Source organism: Pelophylax lessonae (genome assembly GCF_965119305.1).
Source record: "Pelophylax lessonae genome assembly, chromosome: 11".
NCBI lineage: Eukaryota > Metazoa > Chordata > Amphibia > Anura > Ranidae > Pelophylax > Pelophylax lessonae.
Genome location: NC_138778.1, coordinates 145,104,572 through 145,130,353, shown reverse-complemented (window position 1 = coordinate 145,130,353; position 25,782 = coordinate 145,104,572). Strand labels below are relative to the sequence as shown.

The 25,782-nt window shown below is 43.2% G+C and overlaps 1 protein-coding gene across 1 annotated transcript in view; it reads right to left on the bottom strand.

Annotated features, from left to right (window-relative positions):
• Positions 1-25,782, bottom strand: part of GAA (alpha glucosidase) — a 193,319-nt gene that overhangs the window by 39,265 nt on the left and 128,272 nt on the right. Inside the window, exons 10-14 of the mRNA XM_082271730.1 lie at positions 23,798-23,911; positions 16,486-16,570; positions 13,531-13,648; positions 2,192-2,325; positions 1,949-2,100 (exon numbers count right to left, since the gene is read on the bottom strand). Coding sequence (XP_082127856.1) covers positions 1,949-2,100; positions 2,192-2,325; positions 13,531-13,648; positions 16,486-16,570; positions 23,798-23,911 — 603 coding nt within the window. The remainder of the gene's footprint in view (positions 1-1,948; positions 2,101-2,191; positions 2,326-13,530; positions 13,649-16,485; positions 16,571-23,797; positions 23,912-25,782) is intronic.

Here is a 25,782-nt window from a genome sequence, read left to right as displayed (position 1 = left end):
GGATACCAGCGCCTTTTTACCATTTTTCACCTAGCTTGTATTGCATTTTGCAATTAAAAGGGCAGCAGGTTCTACAATCCAAAAAAATCCCCCAAGAACAAGGCGCCTTGACATGAATTACTCACAAAAATATAGGAACTGGGTTCAGAAAAATGGCAGCAGGTGTTCTGGACTGAAGAGTCAAAGTTTGAAATATTTGGCTATTTCAGGAGGCAGTTTGTTTGCTGAAGGGCTAGAGAACTGTACAATAACGAGTGTCTGCAGGAAACAGTGAAGCACAGTGGATGTTTCTTGGCTGCATTTCTGCAAATGGAGTTGGAGATTTGGTCAGGAATGGATTAATGGTGTCCTCAATGCTGAGAAATACAGGCAGATACTTATCCATCATGCCATACCATCAGAGAGGCATGTGATTGGCCCCAAATGTATTCTGCAGCAGCACAGTGACCCCAAACATACAGCCAATGTCATTAAGAGTTATCTTCAGTGTAAAGAAAACATGGTTTGGCCCCCACAGAGCCCTGATCTCAACATCGATTCTGTTTGGGATTTCATGAAGAGACGGAAGTATCTGAGGCAGGCTACATCCACAGAAAATCTGTGGTTAGTTCTCCAAGATGTTTGGAACAACCTACCTGCCGAGTTCCTTGAAATACTGTGTGCAAGTGTACCTAGAAGAATTGATGCTGTTTTGATGGCAAAGGGTGGTCACACCAAATACTGATTTGATTTAGATTTCTCTTTATTTGTTTATCTGTTCATTTACTTTTATTTTGTTGTTTATAGAAATAAACTATTAACACTTCCATTTCTTTTTTTTGATTGTTGGTTATAAAATTAATAAAAAAGATTTATAAAAAAAAAAAAAAAAAAAAAGACAAAAAAAAAACAACACTTCCGTTCCTGAAAGCATTCTACAGCATTTTTTCACACCTGTCTTAAAACTTTTGCACAGTACAGTAGATTTAAAAATTGTAATGTCTCTTCAATACTGCAGTTTGTATGTTTCTTCTATTGTATTTGGGACTAGCAGTGAGCTCAAGCATCCTCATCTCATTTCTAGGCAAACACCAAACTCATGCTATTTTCCCACTCCAATAAGCTCCAGGCCAGTTTACCCCCGCAGCTCACAAAGAAGCAGGCATGACTCAGCTCATTGGTGTCAAAAAAGAACGCAAGTTGGGAGTTCAGGTAGAGAGGTTTTTGGAGTAGCGATCGACTGATATCATTATTTTATTGCCGATACCGATATTTTTGGTCATCGCATATCGGTATCGGCCGATATCTTCCGATATTTTCGGACATTTAAAAAACTTTTTTTTTTTTTCTTTCACAGGTCCTGTTGTGGAGGGATCTGGGAGTCTAAAAGACCCCAAACCCCTCCTCTGCACTTAAAAGTATTCAAAAATGCCAAGTTTGGCTGTTTTGAATGCTCGCATTTTTGAATTTGGGGCAGAGTACCCGGAGGTGATATCATGACATCACTTCCAGGTTTTTGCATGGAGACCCGATCAGAGCCAAATGCAGCTTTGATCGGGTCTTCGGCAGCCATGCAGGTAGGATGCCCGGGTCTTCCGGTGGGACAGGAGACCTGGGCGGGCTGCGGAAGGCGGCGGGAGGGGGGAGTCCCCTCCGCTTCTTGTAATGACAGCAGAGCGGCTTCTCAGCCACATCGGTTGTCATTACAAGTCAGCCGACCATCAGCTATGGACACCGGTAACGGGGTGATGCCTCTAGTTGCAGGCATCACTCTGGCACTTTCCGAAATATCTGCAATATCGGTAACCTCCGAGGCCGATTCCGATATATCAGGGAAAGTGCATATCGGCCCCTGATATATCGGCATTGCCGATAATTGGTTGATCCATAGATTGGAGGATGCCCAAGCTCAATTCTATTTGGGACTAAGATGATATGCATTAAATATAATCCACAGCCATCACCTTACCCGAGATTCACGATTGTTATGATTTCTCATGAATGGATAGAAGGCACCAAGCTGACTCCATCGCACACAAAGCTCTTCAGTGGTATCTCCAACAAATCCGCAAATGTCTGCCCCAACCAGAGGGACTCCATACATATTGAAAAGCAATATGGCTGGAAAAAAAACAGTGGAACTACTGTAAACTTCCACATTATTTATATAAAGATTTGACGTTTTATAATGGCAGCTGTGACCAGACTTTACCTGGTACCGTGTAATATAGCTGTTCCCAGGTGCTGTATACATCCCCTGTCCAATGACCAGCAAAGTGCCCATGGCTAGCAAATGTGGACCGAGAGATGATGAAGGGCCGTTTCCCACGGATCTTCACTAAAGCACTAGGAAACATAGCAACAACGTTTTATTAGAAGAGGCCATGAAATGAGTCACCACACAATAACAACACATTCCATTAACATTTTAATTTTTTTCTAATAGAAATATGATATTTTTAGTGGTTTCTTTTTGAAATCCAGTTTTCTTCATTGTCAACATCCCTATTAAGGCATCCAAATATCACATGTGGCCAACAGCTAATCTATGCAGTATTACCAATATAGGGAAGGAGACACTGAGCTGGCAGGGGAGGAATGGGTGGAGAAACCTTATGCTGTCTGTCATTACAACACATTCAAATTCTAGATATAATAAGTACAATTCATTATCGTTTTAGAATACCTAGTGATGTGAAAATTAGGACTGCAGCTGTAACACAGGCATTTAGTAATCAAAAAATGGTAGTTGCTGAGGTTTGCTTTCTTCTGAAAATGATGCTAGCCACCTGGCTATGTCTGGCTTCACTACCTATTTGCCGACCGCCCCACGTACTTTTACTGCGGGGCAGCAGCTCCACTGTTCAGAATCATGTACAGGGCTTGATGTCCGCCAGGACCCACCAATCATTCCTAACAGAGGTAGAACAATGGTTTGCCTATGTAAACAAGTTAGTGGGGAAGACAGAGATTCTGTGTTTCTGCTAAGCAGGAACACAGGTCTCTGTCTTTCCATAGTAGAAGCATCCCCCACATAGTTAGCAAGCACTCCCTAGGGACACATTTAACTGCCCCTAAAGTTAACCCCTTTTCTGCCGGTGTCATTAGTGTAATATTTTTTTAGCACTGATCACTGTATTGGTGTCACTGGTCCCCAAAAAATATCAAAAGTGTCACTTAGTGTCCGATGTATCCACCGCAATGTCCTAGTCCCACTATAAGTCTCAGATTGCCACCATTATTAAATAAATAAAAATTCCATAAAAATATACCATAATTTGTAGACGCTATAATTTATGCATAAACCAATCAATATACACTTATTGGTATTTTTTTTTTTTTTACTAAAAATATGTAGCAGAACACATATTGGCCAAAATTGATAAAGAAATTAGATTTTTTATTGGATGTGTTTTATAGCAGAAAGTAATATATATTTGAATATAGAAAGGAGAATGGGGGGGGGGGGGGGTAAGTGGACTTTAACTACCTCCCACCCGGGCCATTGTAGATATACGGCCGGGCGGGAGTCTCGTCCTTCTGAATGGACGTTCCGGAACGTCCTTCAGAAGGAGAGAGATCGCGCCGCCGCGGGCACGCGCAGCGGCGCGATCTCGATGTGCCTGTGTCCCTCGGACACAGAGCAACATCATTCGGCAGGAGGGCCCTGTGATTGGCCCTCCTGATCACATGACGGCTGTGTCCAATCACAGCCGTCATGTAATGTAAATACAGCCGTTGTAACGGCTTCGATCTCTTCTCCTCCTGACAGATCCTGTCAGTGAGGAGAAGAGGGATGATCGGTGCTGCTGCGGGGGTGATCAGTGAGTATTTCTAATTACTCACTGATCACAGGGGGGGTCTGTGCTGGTAATCAGAACATTGATTACCAGTGCAGCCCTGGGGGGGGGGATGGGTGCCACTAAGCCACCAGGGATGCCCATCCATGACCACCAGGGATGCCCACTATGGCCACCAGGGATGGCAAGCAGGGCTCAGAGAGCCCCCCAGTGCCCTCCCTATCAGTGTTGCCCACCAATGCCATCTATCAGTGCTGCCCACCAGTGCCGTCATTGCCATCTATCAGTGCCGCCCACCAGTGCCCATTATTGCCCACCAATGCTGCCTATCAGTGCCCATTAGTGCCCCCCATCAGTGCCGATCAGTCCCGCCCATCAGTGCCGATCATTGCCGCCCAACAGTGCCACCTATCAGTGCCCATCAGTGCCGCCAATCAGTGCTGCCTATCAGTGCCCATCAGCGCTGCCTATCAGTGCCCACCAATGCTGCATATCAGTGCTATATATCAGTGCCACATATCAGTGCCCATCAGTGCTGCATATCAGTGCTACCTATCAGTGCCCATCAGTGCTGCATATCAGTGCCACCCCATCAGTGCCACCCCATCAGTGCCACCCCATCAGTGTCTCCTCATTAGTGCCTGTCAGTGCGGCATCATCAGTGCTCATCAGTGCAGGAAAAAACATATCTATTTACAAAATTTTATAACCTAAACAAAAAAAAATTTTTTTTTTTTTTCAAACTTTTCAGTATTTTTTTATTTGTGCACCAAAAAAGAAAAAACCTGACGGTGATCAAATACCACCAAAAGAAAGCTCTATTTGTGGGGAAAAAATGACACAAATTTGGTTTAGGTACAGTGTTGCATGACCGCGCAATTGTCATTCAAATTGCAACAGCGCTAAAAGCTGAAAATTGGTTTGGGAAGGAAGGGGGTTTAAGTGCCCAGTATTGAGGTGGTTAAAGGTACCGTCATGGACAAATAGTATACATGAATATACATGAATATACATGAATATACATGAATACAGTAGTTAGTAAAATAAGAAAGGTTTATTGAACAAAACCACAATAATATAAACTTGTCCATAACATAGTATAGACACTATAGGCACCCATTACACAATTGGTCAGTAATGCCAGCAATACTTATATAATTGGTAGTACATCAACTACAATGGATGGGGCTGATGTTGAAATGCACTAAACTGACCGCCACGGCCAGACATGAGTAGTAGCTGGAGTGCTCATATGCCTTTAAAGTCCACTTAGCCCCCCCCCCCCCCCCGTTCTCCGATCGATCGATAGATAGATAGATAGATAGATAGATAGATAGATAGATAGATAGATAGATAGATAGGAGAACGGGGGGGGGGGGGGCTAAGTGGACTTTAAAGGCATATGAGCACTCCAGCTACTACTCATGTCTGGCCGTGGCGGTCAGTTTAGTGCATTTCAACATCAGCCCCATCCATTGTAGTTGATGTACTACCAATTATATAAGTATTGCTGGCATTACTGACCAATTGTGTAATGGGTGCCTATAGTGTCTATACTATGTTATGGACAAGTTTATATTATTGTGGTTTTGTTCAATAAACCTTTCTTACTTTACTAACTACTGTATTCATGTATATTCATGTATATTCATGTATATTCATGTATACTATTTGTCCATGACGGTACCTTTAACCACCTCAATACTGGGCACTTAAACCCCCTTCCTTCCCAGACCAATCAATAGATATCTATCTATCTATCTATCTATCTATCTATCTATCTATCTATCTATCTATCTATCTATCGATCGGATCGATCGGATCGATCGGATAGATAGATAGATAGAGATAGATTTTTTTTTTTTTTTAAATTAAGTGCCGGTTCACACTAGGGCAACCTGGGAGGCGACCTGGTCGCCTCACAGGTCGCCGCAGGTCGCCTCCCATAGGGAAGCTGCAGACCCGTTCTAATAGGAGCGACACAAGTCGCTCCGACCTAGAAAAAGGGTCCGGAGCTTCTTTGGGGCGACCCGGAGGCGACCGCCATAGACTTCAATGTTATGAAGTCCATGGTGGCCGCTCCGAGGTAGCGGCGCGCTGCGTCGCCCCTATGTGAACGGGGGCTATCTGTGTTTTTTGTTTATAGTACAAAAAATAAAACATGTAATCAAATACAACCAAAAGAAAGCTCTATTTGTGGGGAAAAAAGGACGTACATTTTATTTAGGTACAGCGTAGCACGACTGTGCAATTGTCAGTTAAATCAATGCAGTCCAGTATTGCATTTGCAAACAATAGCCTGGTCATAAAGGGGGTAAACCTTTCGGAGGTCAAGTGGATACTTATGTATTTGGAACCTTAAAGTGGTAGTAAAGGCGTTTTTCTTTTATTTATACCTACAGTTAAGCCTATAATAAGGCTTACCTGTAAGTACAGTAAATATATTTACTTTAGCAGCAGCAGCACATGCCCACTGCGCTCTCAGTAGACAGCGTGCAATCCTTAGAGAGCTGTTCCGCGGTCGTGTTTCCCGCGTGCATGCACAGGACTGACATAATCAAGGCTTGGCCAGTCAAACTGCGTCTGCCTGCAACCCCAGACAAAAGAATGGGTGAAGATAGAAGCCCTGTCAGCAGTGACAGCGTGCCGCTGGAGGGCTTCGTTTTCAGGTAAGTCTTTCATAATGTGCTAGTATGCGATGCATGCTAGCACATTATGACATTAATTTGTAGAGAAGATTTTTTTTTTCTTTTGCGGTTTACTATCGCTTTAAGTCTTGGTTCACATCTATGCAGTTTGCTTTTGATCCGTCTTCATGCTTTTTTATGCTTTTTTTTTTTTTTTATTAAAAGGGGAGATATTTTTGTTTTTAGGCAGATTAAGAAACACAAAACTCATTAAAAAATTCACTACATGCATTTCCACAGTGTATCCATTGAGGTCTATTGAACCAAAAATGTACCGTGGTGCATTTAAAAAAGTCCCTGACCCTTTCCAGAAATGCAGTGGCTGAGAAACGTAAACATGTCCTATAGGAAACCATGTTAAATGGATTGTAGTGCGTTTCTGCAAAATGCAAATAAAAATGCATAGGTGTGATCCAGGCCTTAAGACATATATTGTGAGTGATAGAGAAATATTGGAATCCCTTTACCTTTACACTTATTTTGTGATAAAAGAAATCAGAGTTAGAAAGTGCTGAGGCTACAGCATGACCTGTACAACTGGGGAATTGTCATTGTTAAAGGAGGTCAGCAATGACAGCCTACATAATTCTGTCATGGCAGGTATACTTTAAATCTAAATAAAGGCAGCACTGAGGATCAACAAAGCTTTTAACAACTTCTGGACCGGAAGATTTTCCCCTTTAATGACCAGGCGTTTTTATGTGATACGGCACTGCGTTACTTTAACGGACAATTGCGCAGTCGTGCGATGCTGTACCCAAATAAAATTGATGTGCTTTTTTTCCCACAAACAGAGCTTTCTTTTGGTGCTATTTGATCACCTGTGCGATTTTTATTTTTTGCGCTCTAAACAAAAAAAGAGTGACAATTCTAAATAAATAAAAATAAATAAATAATATTTTTTTACTTTCTGCTATAAAACATTCCCAATAAAAAAAAAAAATGTAAAAATCAAATTTTTTCATAATTTTAGGCTAAGATGTTTTCTGCTTCATATTTTTGATAAAATAAATCCCAATAAGTGCGTATTGATTGGTTTGTGCAAAAGTTATCGCATCTACAAACTAGGGAATAGATTTATGTCATTTTTATTTATTTATTTTTTACTAGTAATGGCGGTGGTCTGTGATTATTAGCAGGACTACGACATTGCGGCGGACACATCGGACCCCTAACTGACATTTGACACTTTTGGGGGTACCAGTGACATTACTACAGTAATCAGTGCTATACATATGCACGGTTACTGTAATAATGACACTGGCAGGGAAGGGGTTAACACCAGGGGTGATTAAAGGGTTAAATGTGTCCCTAGGGGGTGCTTTCTAACTGTGTGGGGGTGAGCTTGCTGGACGAACACAGAGACCTGTGTTCATTGCTGACAGAACAGCGGTCTGCCTTGTTTACATTGGCAGAGAGCCATTCTGTCTCCACAGGGAGCAATCGCGGGTGCCCGGTGGACATTGCCAGACCTGCTGATTGGTTCCTCCTGTGACTAATCAGGGCATACACACATGCGCCCCCACTAGCTGTCCCGCTAAACGACTTAAAGGTACGTAGTTTCGCAGGACAGAGCTGACCTGCCGCATAAGTATGGCAGCTTATCGGCAAGTGGTTCAACTTGAATGAACTTAGCCTTTAGGCTAGCCACAAACTGATAAAAATTTAGCTGGTTCAGCAGGGACCGGACAAATTTAGATCAGTGTATGGCCATCCCTGTTCAGCAGAAGTTGATCATTTAATTGACTTCTTTTAAAAGGATGTGGTGGAAAATATTTGTTTGTCCTGTAGACCGTTATCACCGAGAGTTAAAGTGTAACTCCACTTTAGTTGAGAAAAAAAAACATTCCCATCTGGGTGATCTCTGTACATTGCAGGGTTTTAACAACCTTTGTTGCAGATTCTTCCCATTTGTTATTCTGAAGAATTAACTGTTTGTTCCTCTGTGACCCTGTGTGGAGTGAACCCAATGGGAGTGGTTTCAAAATTATCAGCTGTGCAGCTGATGAGAAAAGCTGCTGGTCCTGCATCCCTTTAGACGTGTTCCTATTCGGAGAATCTCACCAAAAATGACATTTTTGTAGCAGGGGATGCCAGAAATCTGACTTGTATCTCAGGCAGACTTCTGGGAAAATCAGGGAGCCAATCACACAAACAGGAAATAATGTTTCTGGGGTGTGGTCAGTATACATTCTGTGTACAGACAAGCTCCAGGTAGCCATATTGCATTTATAGAAAATTACAGGGGCTGCAGATTAAAAAGGAAAGGTCATTTTTAATAACAGGAAGAAAAAGAAAAGCGCCACTCTGAGTGCAGTAAACTCGGTACTTTATTAGCCATATACCATCATGGGTACTCACAAGATAAAAAATGTAAAAGCATGATGAATTCCTCAGATGATCGGTAGGTCCAAGGCCTCAGCGAGGGGGGGCTGTTGTGCTCCAGACAAATCCGTGACTGACTGCAAGAGTCAGCGATATGCGGACCTAGGGGACACCAGCAGCGCCTTCGGCGGCGGACTTCCGGGTTGGGCGTGGAACGTGGGGCGTGATGACGTAGGCGACGCGTTGTCGGAGAAGAGTCTATTACAACCCTTAGACTCTTCTTAGGACCCTGCGGCAGCAGACTGTCCCTTCCCTATATAATGCCCCTTTCTAAGATGGCGGCTTCAGAGGCCTGAGGAAGGAGCGCATGCTCCGACAACGCGTCGCCTACGTCATCACGCCCCACGTTCCACGCCCAACCCGGAAGTCCGCCGCCGAAGGCGCTGCTGGTGTCCCCTAGGTCCGCATATCGCTGACTCTTGCAGTCAGTCACGGATTTGTCTGGAGCACAACAGCCCCCCCTCGCTGAGGCCTTGGACCTACCGATCATCTGAGGAATTCATCATGCTTTTACATTTTTTATCTTGTGAGTACCCATGATGGTATATGGCTAATAAAGTACCGAGTTTACTGCACTCAGAGTGGCGCTTTTCTTTTTCTTCCAGCATCCTGCAAGTTTTTCTTCTACACTTGAGATTAAGCTGCCTTCAGGAGAGCACAGACCGGTTTCATGTATGGACTCCATGGACTCTTTTATAACATCTTTCAGGTCCGTTTAGTTTTCCTTTGATTATTAGGAGCCCATTGAGGTTACTTTTCAGTCCGGTTGCGCCAGTCCTTTTATGTTCATTTTTAATAACATTCAATTACAATATGACTTGTATTGCAATTGTATACGTCCGGGCTTGACAAATTTGCTTGAAATCTAGGAGCCAGCTAAAAAAGTTAGGAGACAGTTTTTTTTTTTTGCTCATGCTGAACGGCCGGCTTCTGTCGGACCGGCTGCCATACACATGGGCCGAATGGCAGCCAGTTTTTAATGAACGGGCTGATTTTGCCTGGCCCGTGTTGGCTTAATGGTGTGATGGGCAGTGGCTCACTAGGGAAAGACAGTGCAGTGAAGTTGGAGGCGACAGGAGATCCAGTGATCCAGTAACTCATGCCACCTTAGGCCCCTTTCACATGTGCACCTCTGCTAAGCAGAAGGATTTCTCCACTAATCCTCGCTGAGCGGGTTGATGACAGGTCTTGTCTGCTCCACTATGCAGAGCGAACATGGACACAGTCCTCTATGGGGCAGTCAGATGGACTGCCTGTCCATTTCAATTCGAAGCCCTCTGATTCGATCCATTGGATGGATGGAAAGTAGGGCCACCATCCGTTTGTTTTTGGCCAACAGGATTGGATGGCGGCGGTTGTCAGTGGACATCTGCCACTCCATAGAGGAGACTGAAGGGTTGGATCAGGTCCGCCTGAAAAACTGACAGGTGGACCTGATAAGACAACCCGTGTGAAAGGGGCCTTCGGCTGTGTGGCATGACAGGGAGAAGATTAAAAAAAAAATTTAAAAAATGAATTTTAATGGAAAAAAAAATACATAAAAAAAACTTTGTGGGGTTGTATATGGAACTGAGGCTGTTCCGACCAGCTGCCCCACACACACCGTTAAGGACAGGGCGCCAGATCAAGCCCTCAACATCTTCAACCTCCTCCCCGAGCAGTGACAACAGGCAGGGGAAACCCTCAGTGCTAACAGTGACTGCTTGTTGCAGCCCCGGCCACCACAAAAGGGCGCCAGTTCCCCATTGTAAGCATCTCCCTACAGCAGGATACAAAGCCGCGGCCTCAATTACCGGCCTGCGTGGAATCTTAGTCTGCACACCCTCAGACGGGGGCTGCATGGGGACAAAAGACATCCCAACCTGCAAAAACTAATTTCAGGGAGGGGGCACTCCGCCCACCCCCCTCCCCCCATCAATTTACTAGAGGATGATGAAATGAAATGGAATCAGTATACAGAGGTTATACTTCTTCTGAGTGGTATTACAGGAACACTCTAACCACCATGACCACTTCAGTGATTTGAAGGGGTGATGGTGGGAGGAGTCAGAAACACTGCACATGCTGGGATATTTACAGTTATGTCCTGGGGGCTAGTTGCACTCTAGAACTTATGATCTACTGCTGGCAGGTACTGCTGGTGGTTACTGCTGGTGGGTACTGTTGGCTGGTACTTCTGTGGGTGCTGCTGGCTGGGTACTGCTAGCTGGTACTGCTGGTGGGTACTGCTGGTGGGTACTGCTGTTACTGCTGGCGGGAAATGGTGGTGGAGAGTGTGAGCAGCGGCGATAGAGGAAGCATGCAGAGCCGATGCTTCCTGTATCTCTCAGTCTCCTCACAGACGGAGTGCATTTGATATTACTCCGCCTGTGACAGGACAGAGCTGGAACTATACAGGAAGCATCAGCTTAGTTCTGACATCTGAGACAGACAGCCGGGATATTACGCGGCACTTGCGGGTGTCAGGGAGCCGCAGCCTCGCAGGAGACTTGGGATGTCTGGGACAAGACACCTGTCGCAGTGTAGGCCAGGAGCCAAGCTGCTAATTCTAGGCGTCAATGCGACCTGGCACCTCGAGTTTTTCAAGCCCTGGTATACACAATATTATTTTTTTCTTTATTTACTTTTTTCCCCATGAAAGTGGAGTTAACCTTTAAAGTAAAAGAAAATCTCAAATTTTGGGTTGTCACTAGAACAGGAATAGAGAGGCAATCTTTCAAAGGGGACACCAGTTCTGGTGATAACCAGGGATTGCCTCACTTCCTGTTGTGGCTATGGGGCTAGAAGTGAAGGGAAATTTCCCCATTGAGACACAAATAGGGGAAAAAATATGACAGGGGTTATAACCCTCCCTTACTCGAATGAACCTCTCTTACTCAAAATTAAAAGAAAAAGATTTGCCCTTAGTTTTTCTTTAACCCCTGCAGGTCAGCTGTGGGGTGGAAACATGATCACAGATTCTTATACCTACCTACTATAGAGAAACAGAAAATCTTATAACCCAAAGGGAAATCCCTAAATGGTTACATACTCATGCATGCTAATCAGAAAAAGTTTACATTATATTCTAAATACAGTATAAGAGCAGGTTCACACTGGGGGCGACTCAGTCTCCCCGACTTTGAGCCGCCCCGTGCAGCACGACTTCATCGCAGCTTGCAAACGACTTCTATAATAGAAGTCAATGCAAGCCGCTCTGATGTCGCCCCGTAGTAGTGCAGGAACCTTTTTCTAAGTTGGAGCGACTTAAGTCGCTCTGATTAGAACGGTTCCATTGCACAGAATGGAGCACGACTTGTCAGGTGACCAAGTCGCCTGAAAAATTGTGGCAGTGTGAACCGGGTCTAAATCATATAAATGCATACCTTTTATAACAATGTAGCCAAGTGCTGGCAAGATCGCTTTTGCCATCATGGGACATTCCTCCATGCAAATGAAGCTTACATCGAGCTTTGTTCCCTCTAGTGCCCAGCAGGGGAATTATGATATAATTTTCTAATTGCAGAGAGAGAGAGAGAGAGAGAGACCACTACTGAAAGCAGGGGATTGGGGGACATGTAGTCCAGAAAGACGGGATTCCAATGGATCTAAATCTGCTGCAAACTACAGCAGCAGCTGGCTGGATAGAGAGAGAATTCTGGGTGAGCAAATAAATATAACTGTCCATGAAGGGCTCGCTCTCTTGGGGCACAGGATCTACAGCTGCAGGAGAAAGAGGCTGTGCTCCCCTGGCTGGTGTAAGTAAGCGCCGCAGCCTGAACAGCGCGTAGTGCTTTTCTGTGAGTGAGCCTTATTCCTGAATGCAGATCCTCAGTCACTGGCCTCTCACTGGCAGTGTGGCTACTCAGGGCACTTTTACCTACGCCCAGGCAGACAACGCTGAATCCCTAGGTCGTCAGGCTGGCTGCCAGTCGGACATTCTTCGTCGGACTGCAGATCCTTTGAGAGCCAGTTCTGGGACATCCTATCTCCACAAGTCTTGGTATCCCCAGGATTGGTGAGCAGGCAGAAGCCCACCCTTAATATTACATTCAGGGACACTGCATGCAAACACCTTTACTCCACCCTTTTCTACATCAAAGGCCTTTTGCTGGGAAACACCTTGCTTAGCCTATTTACCTTTGCTGGTCGCTATTACACAGCAACACCTTTGGGCCCCTTAATAGCGAGCTGAAGAGTTCTGACACTCTTATCCCAAACACTCCTCCATGCAAAGGAATCAACCTACAGCACCTATTTATCTTCAAAGTGAACGCTCACTCAGGTTTTACATATCGTGTTTTGTTGTTTCTTTTCGCCTGTGGCATCAGGGCTTAGAGGGAGCTGACTGACAAAAAGTATTTTCTTGTACCTGGAGTCATAGGTTCCCTTAAGAATTATTGGCTTTTACCACCAGGTTCACTGTTCTTACCATTTCATTGCATATCTCTGTAATTCTGCTTATGCCAAAGTTGCAATTTGGGGAATTTTCACATTTTACATTCTTCTTTCCCTTGTTAACCCAAGAATATTGAAAACTCTGTTATTTCTTTGGTGTCTTTTGCATTTGTATTCTCTTTGAATTATGTTAGAACCCAGGGTGTCAGAGGTGTCGGGGGGCTTTCAAGGTCAGGGCAACCTCTGGGGGACAGTCATCTTCCAGTAGCAGCATTTTTCTGTTCTTTCTGGTTCTCACTTACTGGTATGATGCAATTGCTTCTGAGAGGCCATACAAATTATGAAGGTTGTAGTGGGAGGAGATGTTCTGCTGACTGGAGGTGCAAATAGTAGCGTGCCGCAGGGTGCCACCTTTCACAGCTACAATGACATAAAATGATATGGGTCAAGAAATAAACACTACACAAGCAACAGTAGAGCATAAAAGATAGGTTAGGTTATATAGCTAAATAGGATATGTATATAACAAATCTGGCCAATGCACCTGGAAGCTGGGGATCAATGATGTAGACACGGCTACTCCAATGATGTCCATTTGCTTCCAGGTCCTGGGTCAAGTGACTGCACTGCTGCTTACTGAATACAAGAGGTTGGCCACACAGGAGGGGTGCCATTTACAGAATGCTTTGCATTTTCTGAAGCAATGCAAATCATTTTATGATTGGACGTGGCAGAGCGGTGATGTCACACTCTCCACCTCGTCCAATCAGAGAATGCTTGTGTAGATCATTGGAACAGCAGTGTCTACTTCAGTGATTTCCAACTTCAAGGGACATCGGTCAGATATGGTATATGCATAGTTGCATTGGTCCAAGCTGGATATCCATACCTGGATTCATTAAATAAAGCGGAGTTCCACCCCGGGAACGTTTTTTTGAATAAGAATACTCCCGGGACAGTCAGGGCTAGTGCATTCCACAATGGCTAGCCTCTGATCTGTCCCGGGTTGCACTCACCTTTTAGAAGAAATACTTACCTTGAAAATTTCTTCTCCAGCGCTGCCATCTCAGGTGTGGGCAGCTTGAAGCCAGCGCGATCCTCTTCTGCGTCCTCTTCGGTCCCGCGATGCACTGCACCGGCCCCGCCGTCACTGTTTTGCAAGGTATGACGGCGCCTGCACCGGAACTGACGTCGGGGCCGCTGCAGGCGCATTGATTCCTGGGAGCGATGACGTTCAGCTCCCAGGAATCATTGCAAGCCAGGAAGTGACGAATTGCCGTGGCCGCCGAGGGGAGGAAGAGGAAGTAAGGTAAGTATATTTTCTTCTAAACCAGGTAAGTAAAAAAAAAATAAAAATTGCGATTATGTTACCATTTGTTTTTCATTTGTTTTTCAGGTGACCCGGAGCAAGAAGATGGAGGTAAGTATAAATTTAGGGTGGAACTCCGCTTTAAGGGCCCATTCACACTAGGAGCTGCACTTGAATCGCACAGGAACATTGTGCGGTTCCTGTGTGCTTTACATGCAGTTCTGCACAGTGGGATTTCAACCCCATTTATTTTAAATGGGCTGAAATTGCACCGCACCAAAAGTAGTGCATGCACTACTTTCTGAAATGTGCGGCAACCGCATTGCATGGGATCCCATGCAGGAAACACAATGCGTTGTGACCTTCATTTGGGGTGTTAACTTGAACTGATCTTCAAAAGCAGATTACAAGGGCATTGAGATTGGAATGTGGTGCAGGAGCGCAGCTCTCCCGCACTGCACTTTAGTGTGAACAGGACCTTATGGTTACTATGCAGAGGAGGGAGGATTGATGATTCTGCACTGCAACAACAGGTGGGATGTAAAAGATTGTAGATTACATGCATAAGATTACAATCTCTTAGATTGTAAGCTCTAAGGAGCAGGGCCCTCTGATTCCTACTGTATTAAAGTGTATTGTATTTGTAGTGTCTACCCTCAAGTTGTAAAGCGCTGCGGAAACTGTCAGCGCTGTATAAATCCTATATAATAATAATATCAATTGTGCTTATAGCCGGTCCTCTTTTGGGCTGAATTATGGCCAGTGCCATTCAGCTCTTTTACTGTGAGCCAAGGCTGCAATGGATTCAAGGGTGTATTACTATTAACACATTAGCTATGGCTCATAGTACAGTACTGCAAAGTGTCATCTTGTGCTAGCTCTGGTCATTGAGGTTTCTCTTCTTTTTTTTTGTTAATATATTATGGATACTGTCACTGCTGTCTCAATTTCAACTACAAAAGATACCTGATGCAATGTAATTCTGATGTATTACAGTTGAAGAAGTATATTTTTCCATTTGCAGCAATCCTTACACCTAAAGAATGCACCTTGGTATTTATCTTTTTATTTACTTAGCCCTGGGTATCTGGGTAACAATATTGGAGGTACTGCAATGACGTTCAGAGATTCTACCATTTCCAGTGCCACCACTACTCAGAATGATATGGAGATGGAATCCTTCATTGACAGCAGGAACTTGTCCCCCTCTCTATACATTTAGAGACAGATTGACAGCTTAGTACATCCCATGCTTAATGAGTAACTTAAAAAGAAAACTCCTCAGTGTATTGTGACTGTAACTCAATACCAACTTGATCCTTTGCTGCATGGCCTCCTACAAGGCTTCTTATCTGAAGTATTAAGCAAAGCAACAGGAACATGTGATCTGATTTTAGAAGTGAAGGTTCCCATTGTATGCCCACGGGGCTGCTCCACTGGACTCCATCTGTATTCTAACACCTTGAATTTCCATTTAGGATGTACTATAAAAAGGGCTAGGCATGATTTTATCTAGAAGATCCTCTGTATGTAAGGCTGGTCATAGATGATTTTTTTTTTCCGATCCAGCTGTTAAAAAAAGCAAACCGATTCCCCCATTCACACATTAGAGGTGGATGAAAGAATCCCTCCCACTGCGCTATTGTATTCTGACAGAGGGGACTCCACTGTCAGAGTAAACCGATCAGCGCTGCAGCCATTGGCTACATACTCAGTAATTGAGTGAAATTTTTCAACAGCCCAGTCGAGAGAAGCCATTTATTCGATGATTTCTCTGAAGCGGGAACGGCCATAGATTGATTGAAATTTATCCAATCTCTGCTGAACTGGCCACATTTTAATCCATCTATGGACAGCTTATCTCTACACCGGACAGAGTATAAAACTACTATAGATGTAGAGTGAATGCTAAGTGTAGCCTCTTCTTCAATATGTTAGCAAATCTTACCAGGCACGTATGGAGGGTTTTCAAGTTTATTATCTGGACAGCCATCCAATGAGCCAGCAACAAAGTTAGATGGTTCATTCATGTCCTACAACAAAGCATAACAAGACCACAAATCAGAATTACTCAATTTAATTCATTCCTGCAATTTGTTTATTTTGTGAAAACAAAAAGAAATTATTGTTATAGTATGACTGATGTTACTTTTTTAGAGGAAAATAACATTGTGAATTTTCATGCACATCTAGGTGTACATTCTATGGGGGATTGTAGACAGACAGGTATTATTAAGTGTATTTTAAGGAGCCTGCCTGTTCACATTTTTCCCCAACTTTAGCTCTGCTTTCAAAATTCCAAAACACACTAGAAGCAGAAAAAAATGCCAGAACCTCTGGCAGAAAAATGTTCATAGTAGCTTTATTGCATTTGCTTTTATAATATTTTTTTCCCAAAACATAACCTTCTACTCATTTTTTTAATATATACTTGAAAACACTAAAAACTCTACCAAACGCAGCATGTTTACCATTTTTTATGCCTGAAAACACCTCTTAAAAACTCATTTGTGATGGGCTTTTTTTCTTGCCTCCAAACTCTCCTCTTGAAATATGCCGCTAAACGCCCTAATGTGCATGTGACACAATAACCTTAAGCTGCTTAACTCTAGTTTTGGATACATTTTTCTTTACTTATTATGATTAAGGGCTCCGTGTGTCCGCAAATCATCCTATTTTTTTGCGGATGATTTACGGACATAATGTAAGTCTATGGCATTGCGGAATACCATCCGCTGACATCCGATTTTCCTCCTTTCAGTTCTGTTCCGTTTTTTGGAACGGAACAGAACCCCATTTTTCCTCCGTTCAAAAAACGGAAAGGAAGGAAAATCGGATGTCAGCGGTGTCATCCGCTGACATCCGCAATCCCCATAGACTTACATTAGGTCCGCATATCATCCGCAAACGGATGGGATGATATGCGGGCATACGGAGCGGATGACACAAATGTCATCCGCCCCGTGGAAAAAAAAAAGTCCCGCAGCGGAGCTTTCACACGGAGCGGCCGTGTGAAAGAGCCCTAAGGCTACAAAATACACCGAAATAACTGAACTCCACCAAAACCGCGAAACAAATAGGTGAAATACATATATGCCAAAGAATTTGTAGGTTTATCCATCTAGTTCTAATATTTACACAGCCCTGACACACAGCACAGTAACAAACTTATTTTGCAGCACACCACAGCACACAGAAAAAAACTGGGTTTAAAGAGGTTGTAACCCATTAAAAAAAATTTTTTTTTTCAATCTGAAAGAGAAACCCATAATGAGCTAGTATGCATCGCATACTAGCTCATTATGAAATACTTACCTTAGAACGAGCCCCCGCCGTGCCGCCCGCTTAGCTGTATGACGGGTGACATGTTCAGTCGCCCGTCTTCTGGGATTGCAGCAATCGGCCATCTGATTGGCCGGAGCCGGGGTGACGTCACTCCCGCGCATGCGTGCGGGAGCCGACGGTCACGGCACGGGGCTCTGAAGGAACGGTACCAGCGGCCGTTCCTTCAGAGCGCATGCGCCAGTGACGTCACTGGCTGCATGTAAGGTAAATATCTCCTAAACGGTACATGTTTAGGAGATATTTACAGTACCTATAGGTAAGCCTTATCATAGGATTACCTATAGGTACAAGTTGCAGAGGAGGGTTTACTTCCTCTTTAAGAGAAGGCCATATCCCCTGAGAGTGAATGCAATGGGCACAGAAGTATACTCAGTACAGAGTTTGAACCTCAAAACTCTCTGCAACACTCTTCAAAGTGTGCCTATCAACACTCACCTATATATAAAAAGGAAAATACACTATAGAGGAGACAAAGCAAAGATCCTACACAGCATCACTGCAAGTCAGCGACAGACTTCAAACTTGCAAACAAGAAAGCTCCAAGCCAAGTGGCTCCCATTATGACACACTTCCCACTTGCAAGGTACCTGAGGTATTGTAACATCAGGTATATATAGTAAATCTGAAGGGTACCTAGAGTGGAGTTAAAGTCTCCTGTAAAAAAAAAAATAAAAGTCAGCAGCTACAAAATCTGTAGCTGCTGACTTTCAAAAAAAAAAAAAAAACAGCCACTCACCTTTCCCATGATGCAGCGTTGTGCTCACCCCAGTTGGTTTCACCCTCTGCCTTTCCTTGGCACCAGCATCTTCACTATGGGCACCCCCTGCACAAGCAGTGCTGCATATCCTAAATGGTGGATGCAGTCTTCTGGGACTTGTCAGGTGTCCCAGAAGATTGCAGGGGGGAGGGAGGAGCGGAAGTGGCAGCAGGTACCTGTTAAAATTGGGTACTCGTTCCTCAAAAGTGCCAATTCGTCAAGAGGAGCGAGGGAAGAGTCCTTAAAGTGTAAGGCCCCTTTCACACAGGCAAACCGTTCAGATCCGCCTGTCAGTTTTTCAGGCAGATCTGAACGGTCACCCCATGCATTCCTATGGGGCATCGGATGTCAGCAGAGACATGTCCGCTGACATCCCATCCGTCAAATCTGGACGGATGGAAACCCTATTTTCCATCCGCCCAGCGGATCGGATGAGAATGGACAGACCCGATTCCCCCATAGAGATTCATGGGGACCTGACAGCTGTGTCTCAGCACACAGCATGGAGACACAGCTGTCAACCTTCTGCTCAGCGGGGGATCGGCGGATCGATCCCCCGCTGAGAAAAACGGAGTCCGCCTGACGGACTCCGTGTGTGAAAAAGCCCTAACTTCCCCTTTTGGTTGGAGCTCCAAAACTACTTGTTTGGTCATCTTGCCATAAGCAGGAGTGACTATAAAAATTTAGTGTTGCTTGGCTTAAATGTAAGCATAATAAAGGTTAGATTATCAAAACATGGCTCACATAAATCAAACTAGCTATCTTTGAATTCAAGACACCATCTAGAGCAGGGATCCTCAAACTACGGCCCTCCAGCTGTTGGCGAACTACACATCCCATGAGGTATTGTAAAACCCTGACAATCACAGACATGACTAGGCATGCTGGGAATTGTAGTTCCTAAACAACTAGAGGGCCATAGTTTGAAGACCCCTGCTTTAGACCTTCTTCCTGTTTTAAACAGAATGAGGGTACCCCTAGGCAAGGATATTTGTGTTTCTCTCCAGATGTGCAGCTCGATGTCTAGCATTTTGTAACTAATGAAGGGAACTGTGTATACACACAAGCAGGGCTGCTGTTAGAAATCACAGGGCCCCATACAGCCCCCCCCCCCCCCCCCCACTGAATTATTCAAGACAATATTTTCACTAAAATAATTATTGTCGGACACATTCATAACAGAGAACATGTGTGAATTAGTCTCCATTCACACTAGTACGACTTGGTCAGCCTGACAAGTCGCGCACCGTCGCGGTCCATTGACTGCTACAGGAGCCGTTCTAATAGGAGCGACACAAGTCGCTCCGACTTAGAAAAAGGGTCCTGTACTACTTCGGGGCGACCTGGAGCGACTTGCATAGACATTCATTTTATGAAGTCCGTGCAAGTCGTGCCGAAGTCGTGGTGCATGGGACTTCATAGGTCGCCCCCCTAAGTCATGCCGCTTCAGTGTGAACCGGCACTTACCCTTTTTGTTTGTTTTTTACATTAAAAAAATAAATAAATAAATAATTACTTTTTTTTTTTTTTTTAACTTTAACAATAATTACTGCTATTTTATTTTACAATTTTTTTAAATTATTTATTACAATGTTTAATTGCTGTTTTACAATTTGTTATTTTTTTACAGGACAAGGAAGCCTGCAGCGATGCGGGGGGGGGGGGGTCACAGTGAAAAGCGGGCACATGGGAAGGGGGGATCAGAAGCAGGCAGAACAGGGAGGGGGATCGGTGTCAGAGAAGTAATTACAGGAACGATGCCCTGTGTCTGTGTCTCTCCCTGCAGCAGCTGAAAGCTGGCAGGAGGGAGAAACTGTCTTTCAGCTGCTGCAGAGAGCTGCACAGGGCTTCCTTCTGTAATTGTCCCTCCGCCCAACTGCACCGATTCCCCGTACTGTTTCTGCCCCCCCCCCCTGTTTGCCCGGGCCCCCTACAAGAGGACTGGTGGTCCCCCCTATCAGCGGCCCTGCACACAATGCACAGCAAAGAGATTAAGTGTACATTGGCCTGCATATAACTGTCAGAAATATTTTGAAGCAATAGAGATATTTTCATAAATTGATTATGGAGATTTAATACTAAATAAACCTCAAAACAGGTTTAAACCCAGGTCATTCACAAAGGTCTTCAGACAGAACACCCTGTGTTTTTGCCACCATATTGAAGATGAAGAGTTGTAAATTGGCTCATTGTGCTGAAACGAAAGATAAAAGCCAAGGACAGCTATATTCTATGGTCACAAATAGATTGTATTTGAAGAGCCTTGAATGATAATACTTTGGAAACACAGCCAACTCAATTGCTTATCCCAGGTGAGACAACCTTGGGGGAAGGTTTACCTACAAAGACATCTTATAATAGACTGCAAGGAAAAGGCAGCAATATTGGTTATCCAATTACCAGACTCTGGGAAAGTTAAACACAGAATAAAAGAGCCCTCAATAGAAAGAACTATTTTTTCTTCTTTTCTTGTCACAAATTCACACTAATCAGACATTATTTTAAAATATTTGGCAATATGATCATAAATATGTACAACTTCCATGGCCCATCATATACCAAGAGGGGATATGGAAATTATATTTATATGTTCAGGATAATGTTCTATTAAGAATTACATTTTTATATATATTTATTATCTAAAAATATATGATGATCAGATTACATCCCATATTTTACAGTGGGGATCAAAAGTTTGGGCACCCCAGGTAAAAATTTGTATTAATGTGCATAAAGAAGCCAAGGAAAGATGGAAAAATCGCCAAAAGGCATCAAATTACAGATTAGACATTCTTATAATATGTCAACAAAAGTTAGATTTTATTTTCATCATTTACACTTCAAAATTACACAGAAAACAAAAAAAATGGTGTCTGCAAAAGTTTGGGCACCCTGCAGAGTTAATATCTTGTACTGCCCCCTTTGGCAAGTATCACAGCTTGTAAACGCTTTTTGTAGCCAGCCAAGAGTCTTTCAATTCTTGTTTGAGGTATCTTTGCCCATTCTTCCTTACAAAAGTCTTCCAGTTCTTTGAGATTTCTGGGCTGTCTGTCACGCACTGCTCTTTTAAGGTCTATTCATAGATTTTCAATTATGTTGAGGTCAGGAGATTGTGAAGGCCATGGCAAAACCTTCAGTTTACGCCTCTTGATGTAATCCGCTGTGGATTTCAAGGTGTGTTTAGGATCATTATCTATTTGTAGAAGCCATCCTCTCTTTAACTTCAGCCTTTTCACAGATGGCATCAAGTTACCATCCAAAATTTGCTGACATTTTATTGAACCCATTTTCCCTTCTACTCGTGAGATGTTCCCTGTGCCACTGGCTGCAATACAACCCCAAAGCATGATTGATCCACACCCATGCTTAACAGTTGGACAGAGGTTATTTTCATTAAATTCTGTGCCCCTTCTTCTCCAAACGTACCTTTGCTCATTCCAGCCAAAAAGTTCAATTATAACCTCATCGGTCCACAGAACTTGTTTCCAAAATGCATCAGGCTTGTCTATATGTTCATTTGCAAAGTTCAAACGGTGATTTTTGTGGTGAGGATGTAGAAGAGGTTTTCTTCTGATGACTCTTCCATGAAGACCATATTTGTACAAGTATCTCTTTATAGTGGAATAGTGTACCACAACTCCAGTGTCTGCCAGATCTTTCTGGAGGGATCGTGCAGTCAAACGTGGGTTTTGAATTGTTTTTCTCACAATTCTGCGAGCTGTTCTGTCTGATATTTTCTGTCTGATATTTTTCTTGGTCTTCCAGATCTTGCTTTAACTTCCACTGTTCCTGATGACTGCCATTTCTTAATTACATTCCGAACAGAGGATATTGACATCTGAAAACGCTTTGCTATCTTCTTACAGCCTTCTCCAGCTTTGTGAGCATCAACTATTTTCAGCTTCAGTTTTCTAGACAACTGCTTAGAAGATCCCATGGTGCTGATTGTTGGGGCAAGGTCAGATGAGTCTGGGCATTTAAAACCTTTGAGATTGACATCACCTGGTCTTCCCAGGCGATGATTGAGAACAATCCATGACACTGGCAGGTCTCAGCCTTGCAAAGGGGGCAGTGCATGCTATAAAATTCTGCAGGGTGCCCAAACTTTTGCAGACACCATTTTTTTGTTTTCTGTTATTTTGAAAGTGTCAATGATGGAAATAAAATCTAACTTTTGTTGACATATTATAAGAATGTCTAATCTGTAATTTGATGCCTTTTGGAGATTTTTCCATCTTTCCTTGGCTTCTTTATGCACATTAATACAAATTTTTACCTGGGGTGCCCAAACTTTCGATCCCCACTGTATAGGTAAAACATTTATTCCTGATCGATATAAATGCTCTATTAATAATATATACTCATTTCTATTATATCTGTGTATGGTCAGTCCTGGTAACGCCATCTAATATCAGATGGCCATGCCTGTACCATGAGAAAATTGACATTTTTTACCACAAATTAGTTCTAATAATTCAGACCACATATTTTTTCTCTAGGATACACTTGGTGGTTAAAAGAGTTAAATGCCTGATCACAAAAAGTTAATTATTATCTGCCACAACCAATGGAAAGAAGTTCCACCTTCTGGGCTAGGCTTATTATAATTTTTATGGCCCTTTTGTCCCAAAGCGGTATATAGGAGAACCCAGGCAAGACAGAGGGGCACACACAAACCCCCACAGACATTTTCACCACATACACTTCATCCATCATACTTCATAACGCACAACATAACCATACTTGTTTTGTCATATAATGCAGTGGTCCTCAACTCCGGTCCTCGGACCCACTAACAGGCCAGGTTTGCAAGATAACTAAATTACATCACAGGTAATCTCATTTGCTGCTCAGTGATTGCAGTATTCTAGTCTGCATCTCCCCAAGGTAATACTTAAAATCTGGCCTGTTAGTGGGCCCCGAGGACCGGAGTTGAGGACCACTGATATAATGGGTCTGTGAAACCACTTGACATGGGTTAGCATACCAGGGGATGATCTACATCCAGCTGATTGCTTCCCTAAGCAGCTTACCCACATGTTTGTTTATCCTAACAAGAGCATAGTCTAAATTGCAAGAAATAGCACCTATTTTGATCTAACTTTAAGTTAATAGTTTACAAACTGCATATCAATGAATATACCGGAACACTACTTACTATCCACATGCCATCAAAAGGCACTTTATCATGAAAATCCTTTGTCATGTCATACCACCAGCTGAAAGTTTCAGGGTTTGTGAAATCAGGAAACACTGTAAGACCCGGCCAAACCTAGAGAGAGGGTTGATGAAAAAAAAATGAAAAATTACTTACGGAAAAACATACTACTAACACAAACAGTAAAAAATAAGATTTTTTTGCAAAATTAAAAGTTTAGGGTGCCAAGGCAAAAACTGATACTAAACAAGAAAAGTCCAGAAATTAAAGTAGTAGAGTTTTAAAGGTAGAGAAGAGTTAACAAAGCCTGGATGAGAGGGGGTAATGAGCAGGGCTGCTGTTAGAAATCGCTGGAGGCCTCTCCAGCAGACGTCGATGACGAAACGCGTAGGGCGGGTCCATTGCGTCACAGCGTCACTTCCGGTTTGAGACTCCACCGCCGTGGAACGCGGAAGCTTCCCGGCGATTGCAACTGATGCGAGGCAGTTACCACGGCTTCTCAGAGTGAGTGGATGCTACGTTCTTTCTCTTCAGTTCATGTTTTGATACTTCACGAGGCTCCCCCTTTCTTTCTCCCCATATGGAAACTCGCCAATCGGTGCTTGGTTGACTGTGGAGGGGGACCTTTGAAGATCCATCTTGCCTAACATTCGTTTAGGGCAGGTTGTATATACAGCGCGACACCTAGTGGTCACACAGGTGATTGCAGCTGATTTCTCATTTTATTTTTTATTTTTTATTTTTTTATATTTATTTTTATTTTTGGTCTATTTTATTCACACGGGATTATTCCCTGACTTCACCTTTCTTCACCTATATGGTTTTTACTGGCATGTTGCACTTTTGACAGTAACAGTGCCAGGAATATTCACCAATATTTGATTATTTTATTTTCACAGTGGACGATTTAATTATTTGTATATCACAATAAAAACACTGTCTATGTTATTTATTCATTGCACTTTAGCACTTTCTGGGTTTTATCCACCACACACCAGGATATTTACTTATACCCACTTGATACACAGTATATATAATTTTTTAACCTTTTCGGTTTTATGGGACACACCCTCTCATTTATTATTGGTTATAAGAGTTTGCACTTTATTACTATCTAATTATTTATTTGCACAAGGTAGCGCCGTTTACAACCTTTCTCTGCACTCCACATACATCTTGACCCCTTTTGGGGTTTGGTTGTTGGCTGCTTACACCTGTTATTCCTTCACGCCTCACCGCACACTCCATAGCGCTGGTCAATTTTTGCCTTTACATGGTAGGTTAATTGGCTTCTGTCTGAAATTGGCCCTAGTATGTGTACATATGAATGTGAGTTAGGGACCTTAGATTGTAAGCTCCTTGAGGGCAAGGACTGAGGTGAATGTACACTAAATATATGTAAAGCACTGCGTAAATTGACCATGCTATACAAGTACCTGTAATAAATAATACATAAATTTACAGTGCCTTGCGAAAGTATTCGGCCCCCTTGAACTTTGCGACCTTTTGCCACATTTCAGGCTTCAAACATAAAGGTATAAAACTGTAATTTTTTGTGAAGAATCAACAACAAGTGGGAAACAATCATGAAGTGGAACGAAATTTATTGGATATTTCAAACTTTTTTAACAAATAAAAAACTGAAAAATTGGGCGTGCAAAATTATTCAGCCCCCTTAAGTTAATACTTTGTAGCGCCACCTTTTGCTGCGATTACAGCTGTAAGTCGCTTGGGGTATGTCTCTATCAGTTTTGCACATCGAGAGACTGAAATATTTGCCCATTCCTCCTTGCAAAACAACTCGAGCTCAGTGAGGTTGGATGGAGAGCGTTTGTGAACAGCAGTTTTCAGTTCTTTCCACAGATTTTCGATTGGATTCAGGTCTGGACTTTGACTTGGCCATTCTAACACCTGGATATGTTTGTGAACCATTCCATTGTAGATTTTGCTTTATGTTTTGGATCATTGTCTTGTTGGAAGACAAA